Genomic DNA, 14,055 nt, shown 5'->3' with positions numbered 1-14,055 from the left:
CAACAAAGTCCGTGTCCAAATGCTACCTGCAGTGGGGGGGATTGTTCACAGCGACGCACATCATTGTGAGCGACACTAACTTTGTTCCCCGTGCGCTGTGAACGCTCTCAGAGGGGGTTCCCATCACCCCATGCTTTCTCCTGCTCACCTTTCACTGGCCCCACAGCCACACAACTATGGATCTCTAGTGCGAAGACATGGGTAGACACATGTATATCCACACACATTACACTAACTGACTAACACACACACACACGCACAGAGACAACATACAGACAGACTCTAAGTTAATTCCTCATCCAATCTAATTCTACAATACTCAACATTACACCCACATACGTAGCCTCACCCAGACCAACACACTGAGACCACAGGACCTTCCTTCCACTCTACCAATCCTCTGTTTCATTTGCCAAAAGGCAAGAATAATATTCTCGGCTTCCTGTGTTTACCTCACTGAACATCAGCCAATAGCAGAAATCAGAGAATTAGATGTGACATTCAATCAATGTGATTACAGTAGTATGGGGGGGTAATGTACAGGACCCCCTTGCATTTAGACATTCTTATCAATACTACTACCCCCCGAAACCTCCCTCCAGCTCCCCAGACCCCCAGTACCATAGCCCAAGGAGACCCCTAGGACCACGGCCCTGCGACCCCGGTTGAAACTGTAGCCCTGTTCACTAACTCTCTCACCGGGTCAACTAGCCACGGCAGAAAGGGCCAACCCCACCAGCAGTCAGAAAATATACAAACCCCACTCACTCCTCACAGAGTAACAGTGAATGCAGGGATTGCTGTAGGTTGAAAGCCTAAAGTAAATACTCCTCCCTCCTCCTCAAACTCCAGACCTATTTTTCTCAAATTTTCTCCCTCCTTCTTTCTTTGCCTGCACTATGGGCCAAGCAGGACCTCTTGCTCTCTCTTTCTCTCCAATGAAATATGATGAAATATGCAGAGGTCTGAGCTGTTTACCCAAGACTAGGAGAGGGAGAGCCTTTTATGAAGAAACCGAGAGCCGACATCAAATCCCTGGCATCCATCACCTTTAAAGAATAAGTTGCACCTAAACAGGAACTAATCCCTTTAAAAAGGTATATGTGGCATCGATACGAGTCAGAAACAGTTATTCTAGTGTAAAAATTTACTACAAAGTGTAAATAGGATAATTTTGGTCATAAAGTCATTCTCATCCAAAACAGAGTTTGGATCCTCAGTGATGTCAAGATATCATACCCCCTTTTGCCAAGCTCCACGTGCAAATTGCCCCTCTTCCCTTCATTGAGGGGAATCGATTAATCTGGCCCTTGAAAGAAAAGAGATACTGTTGGTTATGTAACGTTATCATTTGATAATAGTAGCGAGGCAGGCTAGCTAGCTAGCTACATGCTAGCTAACGTTAGACTACAAGTCGGATTTGCAAGTTAGTTCGTAGCTCATACAAATATATTCTGTATTTTATAGGGCAAAACTAAATAATGGATTCAGCTATGGTGGTAGCTAACTCATGTCTGAGTCTGACTAAAACAGTGAACTAGGAGCAACAAACTGTAATGGCGTCACCAGCCTAAATCTAATCCAATCTGGAGCTACAGTCAGTCTACATCTGTAAAGCATAGAATTAGGGTTTCCACTAGTTAACACAGCCACAAAGTCTATAACAAAAAAAAGATTTGATTAAGATTAGGGTTAGGCATAAGGTTAACAGTGTGGTTAAGGGTTAAGGTTAGGGGATAGTAACATTAGTAGTCTCTAAAAAAATTTACTTTTATTTAAATGTTAACATTAAGGTTTTTGTAATATAATAAATCAAATCAAATTCAAATCAAATGTATTTATATAGCCCTTCGTACATCAGCTGATATCTCAAAGTGCTGTACAGAAACCCAGCCTAAAACCCCAAACAGCAAGCAATGCAGGTGTAGAAGCACGTTGGCTAAAACATAGGAAGAAACCTAGAGAGGAACCAGGCTATGAGGGGTGGCCAGTCCTCTTCCGGCTGTGCCGGGTGGAGATTATAACAGAACATGGCCAAGATGTTCAAATGTTCATAAATGACCAGCATGGTCAAATAATAGGTCTGGGACAGGTAGCACGTCCGGTGAACAGGTCAGGATTCCATAGCCACAGGCAGAACAGTTTAAACTGGAGCAGCAGCACGGCCAGGTGGACTGGGGACAGCAAGGAGTCATCATGCCAGGTAGTCCTGAGGCATGGTCCTAGGGCTCAGGTCCTCCGAGAGAGAGAAAGAAAGAGAGAAAGAGAGAATTAGAGAGAGCATACCGAAAATTCACACAGGACACCGGATAAGACAGGAGAAGTACTCCAGATATAACAAACTGACCCTAGCCCCCCGACACATAAACTACTGCAGCATAAATACTGGAGGCTTCCAAGCTTTTTTATAATTGAGGAGGAGTACCAAGATGGCTGCATGATGGTTTCAATACAGTGTCCTCAGTAATCCAGCGTTTATACACATCACTGATTTATACACATATACAATACACACGCACACACACACAATCAAAAATAGACTTATGCTGTAATGTATAGTGTGTATATAGACAAACAGACTTGCACAGACAATCTCTCTCTCACACACACCAACACACAGACACACACATTGCTAGCCCTCCTTGTATCCTCCTTCCATCGCTATACCACCATCCTCTTCATTCATGCATTCATCAATCCCTCTCTTTTCCCTAACATTCCCTTAACACACACACAGTCCTCCTATAGAGCCAGGCTTGTAGAGGCCTGCCACACTGACCCAGCTGTTCTCTACGGTGCTGCTTTAGTTTGTTAAATGCTGCGGCTCAGCTGGACCCTAATGGTTCCACAGACAATGATCTACAGAGGTTAAAGAAACAGACCAAGAGATGAGTCTATCAGAGTGTGTGTTTGTGTGTGTGTGTGTGTGTGTGTGTGTGTGTGTGTGTGTGTGTGTGTGTGTGTGTGTGTGTGTGTGTGTGTGTGTGTGTGTGTGTGTGTGTGTGTGTGTGTGTGTGTGTGTGTGTGTGTGTGTGTGTGAAATGAGTTAATGGACATGACTCCAAACAGAACAGCTAAACGCATGGGAAAGCCCAGAGTTAGCCCTTAGTGACTTGGATAGACCAACACAGTACAGTAACTGTAGCTTATCAGAACCAAATCTAAACACTGAAAACATCTCAACATCAGATCACTCTCCACTCAATACGGAACCTGGCCATCACAGACCGAAAAGCCCAGACCCCGACCAGATGAGACAGTATGGGGAGAGGAGCAAGGGAAACGGGGGGAGAAAGGCATGTTACCTAATTAGAGGCCGTGTATAGCTCTCAGTGATAGTCACCACTGGACCAGAAGGAAGCCACGGGTCATGACGGTAATGTGTAATCATTACTTCCCAGTCACACTGACATGCCCTTACTGGGACTGGGAGATATTGGGGGTGCTGGGAGTAGAGGGGGTCTGAGGAGTAGAGGGGGTCTGAGGAGAGGCATTACAAAAACCCTCTGGTTCCACATCAAATGATCTGTCCTGACAAGAAATATGTTTTCCTCAACATCACTTCATTGTAATTTCCTTTATAGGCATAAAGAAAAACACAATAGGATTGCCAGAGTCCGGAGAGTTTCCATAGGTCTGACAGGTGGAACTTTTTCTCGGGCTCTTTCTTTCTCTTATATTTTCCCAACCTCCCCTCTCCTCTCTCACACATCTCATGTGTTCCTCTCCCTCTCTCCACTCCTCTGTCGGTGCTGTGTGATCTGACGGCATTGTCGTCTGGGAGCTGTAACTTCAGAGTGCTGCGGCAGAGGTGGCAGACATGGTGACACTTTATCAGGGCTCAGACACCAGACACACACACGTGTGAGAGCGTCACAGAGTGTGATAAGAGAAGAGATGACAGCGCTGAGGTGTTGGGCGTCTAGCTGCTACTGTCATCATTCCTGCATAGCAGCAGCAAGGCAGCCATCTTGTTTTTTGAGATACTGGAACACAGACATTGTTGATGGACATTCTAGAACAATCCACCACTCAATGGTAGACAGTCTATATTATAAACTGGGTGGTTCGAGCTCTATATCAGACCGTATAGCAAGGGTATGATAAAACATATATTTTTACTGCTTTAATTATGTTGGTAACCAGTTTAAAACCGTAATAAGGCACCTCTGGGGCTAAGAACAGCCCTTAGCTGTGATATATTGGCCATATACCACATCCCTTTGGGCTTTATTGCTTAATTAGAACAACTCCTCAGACTTTCTTGAGCTTCTGCTTTCCTAAAGTGATTCCATAATGACAATTTTCATGGATACACACTCTAAAACACACTCCTGGAGTTGAGCTGAGAGGCAATGCCAGCAGTCCACTCCAATTCTGTCAACCTCTGTCATACACCAAAAGGTTTTACTCCGTATTTCACTCTCGGAGCTGTACAGTATGCTGTTAATTGGTGTGATGAGCCAACTGGATTGGTTTCTGAGACCCCTTTTTCTGCCTTATGTTTCTAGATAATTGCAGAAGTCTGGGAACTAGAGAGAGAGGGATGGAAACACCCAACATTCCAGCCTCTGGATCTCCAGACAATGACAGATTATTCAGCTTCTTCTCAATCCCCCCTCAACAACATCTGGGAAACACTAAAAACAAACACATTAATGAATTAAAACAAACAGCCTCTCCATCTGCAGTACTCTGGAAACAAATTGAATCCTTTCAAAGTGGATGAAGATGAGGAGCCCTGTGTTTATGTGTGCATTTGTGCTTGTGTACATGTGAGCAAGAGAGAGGTGTGTTTGTGTGTGTGTGTGTGTGTGTGTGTGCGACTGTTTGTGTCAGTGCATTTGAGCGTGTACAGGCTTATTTACCCTGCTGAGGTCTACATATGCCTGATGGGGCAGAGGAGGGGGAGGATGGGGAGAAGGGAGGACATGGTAGAAGGTGAGGAGACAGAGGGCCAGGGAGCTGGGGGTCTCCATCTACAAACACTCACCAGCACACACAGAACAGACCTGGGGCTACAATGACACCCCCTGAGACCCCTAGTACACACCCGGCCCCTAGACCCCCATCCCCGGGGACCCAGACCCACTTTAAGAGCACACCACCAGGGGTTCCCCACTTCACATCACAAACACTGCCTGCTCCGACACCAACCATCCATCCAGCCTGACACCCAGACTAATCACACAGAGCAGGAGGCAGGGGCACCAACAGATCCAATACCAACATCAACCAATACCACCAGGGGGCGAAGAGGGTTAGAAGGAGGGGAGGGGGGAATGGGGGAGTGAAGGGGGGGAAGGAGTAAAGGGGAGGGTTAGGGGGACCTGGGACTCTAGTCTGAAGGACCGATTGGAGGCTTAACAGTCTGATGATTATCTTTGAGTGAAGGAGTAGATGGGAGGAGGGGTGTAACAGATGGAGGGAAGGAGAGGTTGTGGTGATTCAGAGAAGGGGTGCTGCTTAGTACCCCTTCCTGCTTTAAATACCCATACTAATTGATTAAATAAGATAATTACACTTTTTTTCCTTTTTCTAAATTGCCTCTAAATCCCCAGGGAAGGATGATATCTCGGCTTTATAGTAGGATCTGGCTAGGGGAAAGATTTGAGTCAATACCAGCTACATTTTACAAGTCAGTCAGATGTGCCATTTTTTCAGCAACAGGATAAAGAAAATATGAGCATAATTATTTTCTATTGAAAACATCTAGTCCAACAGGAGGAAATCCCTTTTGACTTTTATCACTAATGCTTGCAGACCCACTGGGACTGGAGAAGGGCCATGTTTGTGAACACTGACCAGGAAATTACAACTCTATGTTCCCGCCAAATCAAGCATTTACATATACAGGCAGCCTGAGATGACAAAGATACTCAGGGATATCACACGTTCAAGGCATGTACAACCATAATTCCACATTTCTAACCTTGTGAGATTGATTTATCCCACTCTAGTCTATGAGCCGCAGATAAAACAGCAGTTGAATGTAAGTGGTTAGACAATACATTATGAATCCATATATTGTCATAGTTGAGTGTGCGAAGACAGAGCCTAGAGGTTTCCGTCTCGAACAGCAGTGTCCGCTCGCTCTATAAAACTTAATTGCGGCGCAGGAATGAAATAAACGTCTCGCGCGCCACGGTGTGCCAGACCGCAAGGAGGTGAAAATACACCAAAAATCCCTTCAGGGAGAAAGGTCGGCGATGTATCCACGTTAAAACCAACACACTAAATGTGGGGCTTCGACTAACCGCTCGCTGCCTACAGTAGACCACAATCAACCATATTTAAACAATCATTTCCCACCTTGACAAGACCCTCCAAGAAGCCTGTGCGTGGGATGTAGGTTATAACACTGAGGAATTAAAATATTTAACTCATCCACATTATATAAAACAGGCCTGTGCATTAAAAACACTCAGAAGCTAAATTTGTAGCTATAATATACCTATAGAATATTGTATTTTTTTGGTATCTAGGCCTATTTAATTTTTTCAATGTTCTCAAAAATCTTACACATTACACTCATGTTCTCATGAACTGAACAATAGAACATACTGTATTTCTTATTGTCCAATACATTATGTAGATTACAATGAATTCAACAGCACATAGAATATAATTTCATTAACACCAATATATTTAATTGCCTTTATCCCATTGTCTGAATTGTGCAAGCATAGGCCTATAATACTCTACAATATTATTTGCAACACACCTTTAAGAAATTCATACTGTTGCCCACAATTGGGCTCACACGCTTTGAATGGCTCTGCTCTGTGGAGAGCCCTGGCGTCTGTGATGTGTCTTGTCGAAAACACAGGCGAACACAAACACAAACACACACTAGCCTACATTCTTCAACTTTGAGGTGCTTACATGGGAGTGGGTAGCCTAATAATGGATACAAAGCAATAGGCTATAATTCACATACACGCCCTGGAAAAAGTAATGCACATGTTCAAACACCTTGTGCGCATTCTGTCAAAATCTATTTTCAAATGATGACACATAGTTGAATATGAATAGACTATTAGGCAAAATAATAATTTAATTATTCCCCAGTTGTAAGCCTAGATCGGTCAAAACGTTCCTCCCCATCCGGGTCTTAGACGTTGTTGAAATAATAAAACATTTGAAAATAAGAAAAATAATCAATATAGCTGACCAGAAAACATAAATGTGATCAAATGAATGTATTTGAATGTATTTTACCTTTGTATGAAAGTCTGAGTCGTGGTATGTTCATCTTGGTAGTTGAGACTGTTGTTAGAAGAAGAGCAAACCGAATCATCCGCTGGCAGAAATATGATAATTCCTTCATCCTTGGAAATGTCCTTTTGAATTTCGATAGATCTTTGAGTTTGGGAAGTTTTGCAATTCACCTCTGTAACAAACGAATATTTAAATTCAAAATTATTGTAGCACTGTATTTTCATAAGTTATAAAACTGTTTGTCATAAACGTGAAGGACTCAGTCACTCCTGTATCTAGACTCCGTCCATAATCTTCTCAGATATTAGTTTGTTCCGGGTCCACCACTCTCTCTGTGCCGGGCTTGACAGCGTGGGTTTGTTTCTACCTCTGAACAGACTTCGCTATACAACCCCGCCTTTCTCTGGAGGAGAAAGAGAACAGAGCAGCAGCCAGCAAAGAGAAGCGTTCCAAGCGACCCGCCTCTCGCCAGACACGCTCTCAACGAACATGCTCATCGGAGAGTCCACTTTACACACTATGTGATAAATAAGTTTGTTACATTATTTTGTCAATGAGGGGCTGTAATTGAGTAAAGCTCAAACCCTGCGTCTGTTTAGGTATTTTAACCTGACATGGAGTGAAACGAATAAATTATCAAGGTCTGTGCGCAAGAAGTACTATTGGATATTTGGGGCAAAGTGATGCAATCTCAAGAAGACCTTAAAGGATTTAGATTTAACTGAAAAACATATTGAACAAAGTAACAATTAGTGGTGTAAAAAGTACCCAATTGTCATACTTAAGTAAAAGTAAAGATACCCTCATAGAAAATGACTCAAGTAAAAGTGAAAGTCATCAAGAAAAATAATACTTGAGTAAAAGTTTAAAAGTATCTGATTTTAAATATACTTAAGTATCAAAGTAAATGTAATTGCTCAAATATACTTATGTATCAAAAGTAAAAGTACAACTATAAAGCATTTCAAATTGCTTATAATAAGAAGATCAGACGGTGCAATTTTCAATAGATTTTTTAAATGTACAGATATCCAGGGACACACTACAACACAGAGACATCATTTACAAGCGAAGCATTTGTGTTTAGTGAGTCCTCCAGATCAGAAGTAGTATGATTGAGAATGTCATAGAGAATGTTGAACTGCTTATATTCTGTGTGTGTGTGTGTGTGTGTGTGTGTGTGTGTGTGTGTGTGTGTGTGTGTGTGTGTGTGTGTGTGTGTGTGTGTGTGTGTGTGTGTGTGTGTGTGTGTGTGTGTGTGTGTGTGTGTGTGTGTGTGTGTGTGTGTGTGTGTGTGTGTGTGTGTGTGTGTGTGTGTGTGTGTGTGTGTGTGTGTGTGTGTGTGTGTGTGTGTATGATTATGATTATGTCTGGGTCTGTCTCTATGACACACTCCATGTCCAGTTGGGCCATACTGAGGCCATATTGAACATGCAGACACACACACACAAGTCTGACAGCACCTATCATCAAGATCGCATGACATAAAACACATTGAAAACAACCACTACGCAATGACAGATGCCCTACCATACTATCCAAGTGCTTAGATTACATTTTTATCAAGTCACATGCAGTGTACAGTAAATACTTAAGCTTAAGTGTGAAGTATAAAATAAAATAAAAATAATACATATACTGAACAAAAATATAAACGCAACATATAAAGTGTTGGTCCCATGTTCCATGAAATAAAAGATCCCAGAAATGTTCCATTGCACAAAAAGCTTATTTCTCTCCAATTCCGTGCAGAAATGTCTTTACATCCCTGTTAGTAAGAATTTCTCCTTTGCCAAGATAGACCTTCGACCTGACAAGTGTGGCATATCAAGAAGCTCATTAAACAGCATGATTATTACACAGGTGCACCTTGTGCTGGGGACAATAAAGGGCCACTCTAAAATGTGAGTTTTGTCACACAACCCAATGCCACAGATGTCTCAAGTTTTGAGGGAGCGTGTCTGTCTGTATTAAAGCTCTTTTGTGGGGAAAAACAAATTCTGATTGGCTGGGCCTGGCTCCCCAGTGGGTGGGCCTGGCTCCCAAGTGGCTGGGCCTATGCCCTCCCAGGCCCACCCATGGCAGCGCACCTGCCCAGTCATGTGAAATCTGTATATTAGGGCCTAAAGAATTTATTTAAATTGACTGATTTCCTTCTATAAACTGTAACTCAGTAAAATCTTTGAAATTGTTGCATGTTTGTTTACATTTGTGTTCAGTATATACAACTGTGACAATCATAGTGTGAGGCTTCTTGATTAAAACGTTTTAACGCATTTTCTTCACTATATTCTTCTCCTCCCGTCCAATGCCCCTGTATTGAGGGTCAAATCTTGATGATTTGGAAATAGTGTGATGTGACTCAGATGTCCACATACTCAGTGAAGGTGATATAACTGTACGATACTAACTTAGCTGTCCGCTACCCTCCATGCATGGTCTCCATGTTCCCTGCTCTGCTAGCTAGAGGAGGCAGTGGTGGGAGAGCCACAGCCAGCGGGCAGCCTATCCATTAGAGACAGGAAGGGGGGGTTCATAAATGTTTCATCCCTCTCTGGAGCTGAGCTGCGCGTGGACACTGGGAGTGGAAGTGGATCAGAGCGGAATGAGGAGAGAGGAGCAGTAGGCTGCGTGTCTCCACTGGGACCAGTCTAGAATCTATTTCTACAGTCCGCCTCACCTCAGCCTATCCTCTGCACTCTCCAGAGTAGGGGAGGAGAGGAGAGAGGGATGCGTGTGTGTGTGTGTGTGTCTGTGTGCAGCTATAGTCTGGACAGAAAGGAGAGACGATATATATAGTACCTTACCTCCAATATATATAGTATCTTAGTGCAGGTGCAGAGTGACTGTAGATGGGTCTGGATGTGTTGAGGGTAAATGGCTACACAAGTTGCTGTGTGCATAACTAGTACATTTCATGAGACAATGTACCTGCCACCCTACCTATCAGCCATCTGGGTTGCCATGGTTATATCAGTGGGCCTAACCCCCAGGCTCATGGACCTAGCCTAGTTACATTTTACCTTTGACCCTGGGGGTTGTCAGGGGTGCTCAGGAGCCCTGTAGACACCTCAGAGGGCCTCAGTCTAAGCAGACCCTAATTGCAGACTGACCTGTACAGTGACCGCTGACCGGTGCCTTTAAACACAGCAGCATGGGAGGGAGCTGCTTACTAGGAGGAGCTTCGTAGTCAACAGACTCAACGCTACTACTGCCTCACATACAGTACATAGTCAGAATGAACAACTGATACTCAGTCAAAAACAACACATATTGTATTACAAGAATGCATGTTACGATTCATGTACTGAAACAAACAAAGACACGGTTAACTATACAGTACATGTAATTTGAAAAGCCTTTCTAACTGCGCTGAGACTGAGAGGATATTGTTTTTGACTCCCAGACACACAGTTGTGGATTGTGGTTTCGCCTGAAATAGAGCAGTCCCAGTTATACCTTCTTTCTGGTTTTATTCCCCATTGAGGAATAATGACCCTTTTCACTGTCCCACCCTAACCCATCCTCCTCCCACTCGCTCCCCTCAAATACGTCATGAGCTCTCCCTACTCCCTTCTATCTGCACAACACTCCTTCTTCTCTCAACCCTCCCCTGACCAAGAATTTTCCTCGTCCCTCTGTCCCACTCCCACTCTCACTCTCTCTCACCATGCTACCCTGCCTCTCCTTTACTCCCTTTCCTCCCCAATACCCCATGACCCATTTCATAGCGTTGCCTGTGCTCTCAGTAACATTCAGTACCATGGGGACTTTGAAACAATCTCTGGAGCTCCTCAGGGATCTACAGTGCATTCGGAAAGTATTCAGACCCCTTGACTTTTTCTACAACTTCATTAGAGTCCACCTGTGATAAATTCAATTGATTTGACATGATTTGGAAAGGCACACACCTGTCTATATAAGGTCCCACAGTTGACAGTGCATGTCAGAGCAAAAACCAAGCCATGAGGTTGAAGGAATAGATGTGTCAGAGACAGAATTGTGTCGAGGCACAGATCTGGGGAAGGGTGCCAAAAAATGTCTTCAGCATTGAAGGTCCCCAAGAATAAAGTGGTCTCCATCATTCTTAAATGGAAAAAGTTTGGAACCACCAAGACTCTTCCTAGAGCTGGCCACCTGGTCAAACTGAGCAATCGGGGGAGAAGTGCCAAAAGTTTGCCAAAAGGCACCTAAAGGACTCTCAGACCATGAGAAACAAGATTCTTTGGTCTGATGAAACCAAGATTGAATTATTTAGCCTGAATGCCAAGCGTCAGGTGTGGAGAAAACCATTCACCACTCATCACCTGGCCAATACCATACCTACGGTGAAGCATGGTGGTGGCAACATCATACTGTGGGGATGTTTTTCAGCGGCAGGGACTGGGAGACTAGTCAGGATTGAGGGAAAAATGAACGGAGTAAAATACAGAGAGAGCCTTGATGAAAACCTTCTCCAGCACGCTCAGGACCTCAGTCTGGGGAGAAGGTTCACTTTACAACAGGACAACGACTCTAAGCACACAGCCAAGACAAAGCAGGAGAGGCTTCAGGACAAGTCTCTGAATGTCCTTGAGTGGCCCAGACTGACTTGAACCTGATCGAACATCTCTGGAAAAACCTGAAAATAGCTGTGCAGCGACGCTTCCCATCCAACCTGATAGAGCTTGAGAGGATCTGCAGAGAAGAATGGGAGAAACTCTCCAAATTCAGGTGTGCCAAGCTTGTAGCGTCATACCCAAGAAGACTCAAGGCTGTAATCACTGCCAAAGGTGCTTAATAAACAAAGTACTGAGTAAAGGGTCTGATTACTTATGTACACGTGATATTTCAGTTTGTATTTGTAATACATGTCATTATTGGGTATTGATGAGGATTTATACATTTTTTAAATCCATTTTAGAATAAGGCTGCAATGTAACAAAATGTGGAAAAAGTCAAGGGGTCTGAATACTTTCTGAATGCACTGTATTCTTGGAACTCTCCAAAACCTTCATATCTCTAGAACGGCGTGACTGCTCAATAGCCCTCTTATCCACTACTGACCCAACTGATAGCTCCCTGGCTCCTAGCCTACACCCAGGAGGGCTGAGGGACGGTTCCCTGGCCCCGGGCCCCAGAGTAGTGCTCCCTCTATGGGGAGACATATCAGGATAATCTCCCTTCCTGATGGATGGTTTTATCATCTCTAGAGCGTCTGGAATCTGGAAGACACTCTGACTAAATAAGTATTTATGATATGCAACGATAATGTTAAGTACGGCAGATAGTCCATTACATTTGGCTCAGGGACAGTGATGCTGCGCTGTGATTGGTGCAGAATGTTAAGGTCGTGACCTGAACACAGATGATCACAGCAGCATTGTCATTCACCGTGACCTATAACCCCTGACCCAGAGATCATGGTTTCTGATGTTTATTTGTTTACCCCCTCCGTCCAGAAAGCCATTCATCAAGTCTGTCAAAGGGAGGGTGGCAGTGTGGTTGTGTGTATGTGTAGCACTGCTTTACTGCTTTGTGAGCCTAGAATGCGTTGTGTGTTGAGTGATTGTTTTTTTGGTCAATATTTAGGTCTGTTTGATTTTAGTGTTACACACGGGTGGTCTATCAGTGTGTGTGTGTCTGTGTGTGCCCGTGTGTGTGTGTGTGTGAGTGTGCGTGTGTATCTTCTGGGTGCCTTCAGGGTTTACCGTTATATTCCAGCAGGGAGAGAAATGTACTGGACTCTATAGTACTCCCCACAGACCACACACACACTCTCCAGTCAATACATGCCATTACCATCTCTCACCAGTCCCGATCCCCAGTGAATCTTCCATACAGTAGGAACAATATGTGTCAAGCAGCCCATAAAGTTGGAGAAAGAACATAAGACCAATCCAAACCAAACCATTTATCTTATAGGTAGGGGAGAGTGAGGTAAATTGTGCTATATTTTACATTCAGCATCACTGCGTCAAGGGAAATATAATCTTCTTTCTAACAAAGATATCTACCTATATTTCAGGATGTTAGGTATCCCTGGAAATAATCAGAATTCATGTAAACAGTTTTGAAAACATAGCTTGTCCAAAAAAAGTGGTGTCTTGGCACAATTTACCCTGGGTATGGGGTAAGTTGAGCCGTGGGATATGGTAAATTAAGCCGCCTACACATTTTTGTACTGAATTAAACATTACCACTACCACAACCACTAATTCAACAATTCAAGTGTTGTTATTGTCAAGTGGAAATGTTTAGGAGCAACAACAGCTCAGCCGCGAAGTGGTAGGCCACACAAGCTCACAGAATGGGACCGCCGAGGGCTGAAGCACGTAGACGGTAAAAATCATCTGTTGCACTCACTACCAAGTTCCAAAATGCCTCTGGAAGCTACGTCAGCACAATAACTGTTTCATGAAATGGGTTTCCATTGCCAAGCAGCTGCACATAAGCGGTCACCATCTGGCAGTCCGATGGACGGATCTGGGTTTGGCGGATGCCAGGAAAGCACTACCTGCACCAATGCATAGTGTCAACTGTAAAGTTTGGTGGTGGAGGAATAACGGTCTGGGGCTGTTTTTCATGGTTCAGGCTAAGCCCCTTAGTTCCAGTGAAAGTAAATTGTAATACTACATCTTACAATGACATTCTAGACAGTTCTGTGCTTCCAACTTTGTGGCAACAGTTTCAGCATGACAATGTCCCCGTGCACAAATCGAGGTCCATACAGAAATGGTTTGTCGAGATCAGTGTGGAAGAACTTAACTCAACCTCATCAAACACCTTTGGGATGAATTGGAACGCCGACTGCGAGCCAGGCCTAATCGCCCAACATCAGTGCCTTTGGTCATG

The 14,055-nt window shown here is 43.8% G+C and overlaps 1 protein-coding gene across 1 annotated transcript in view; it reads right to left on the bottom strand.

The window, feature by feature from the left end:
* The window catches only part of LOC139368728 (semaphorin-3G-like), a 70,203-nt gene extending 62,523 nt beyond the window's left edge, over positions 1–7,680 (bottom strand). The window contains exon 1 of the mRNA XM_071108021.1: positions 7,222–7,680. Coding sequence (XP_070964122.1) covers positions 7,222–7,330 — 109 coding nt within the window. The 5' untranslated portion in view covers positions 7,331–7,680. The remainder of the gene's footprint in view (positions 1–7,221) is intronic.
* Between the last annotated feature and the right edge of the window lie 6,375 nt (positions 7,681–14,055).

The sequence above is a fragment of the Oncorhynchus clarkii genome, chromosome 16 (assembly GCF_045791955.1).
Source record: "Oncorhynchus clarkii lewisi isolate Uvic-CL-2024 chromosome 16, UVic_Ocla_1.0, whole genome shotgun sequence".
Taxonomy (NCBI): domain Eukaryota; kingdom Metazoa; phylum Chordata; class Actinopteri; order Salmoniformes; family Salmonidae; genus Oncorhynchus; species Oncorhynchus clarkii.
This window is presented reverse-complemented; position numbering and strand designations above follow the sequence as displayed.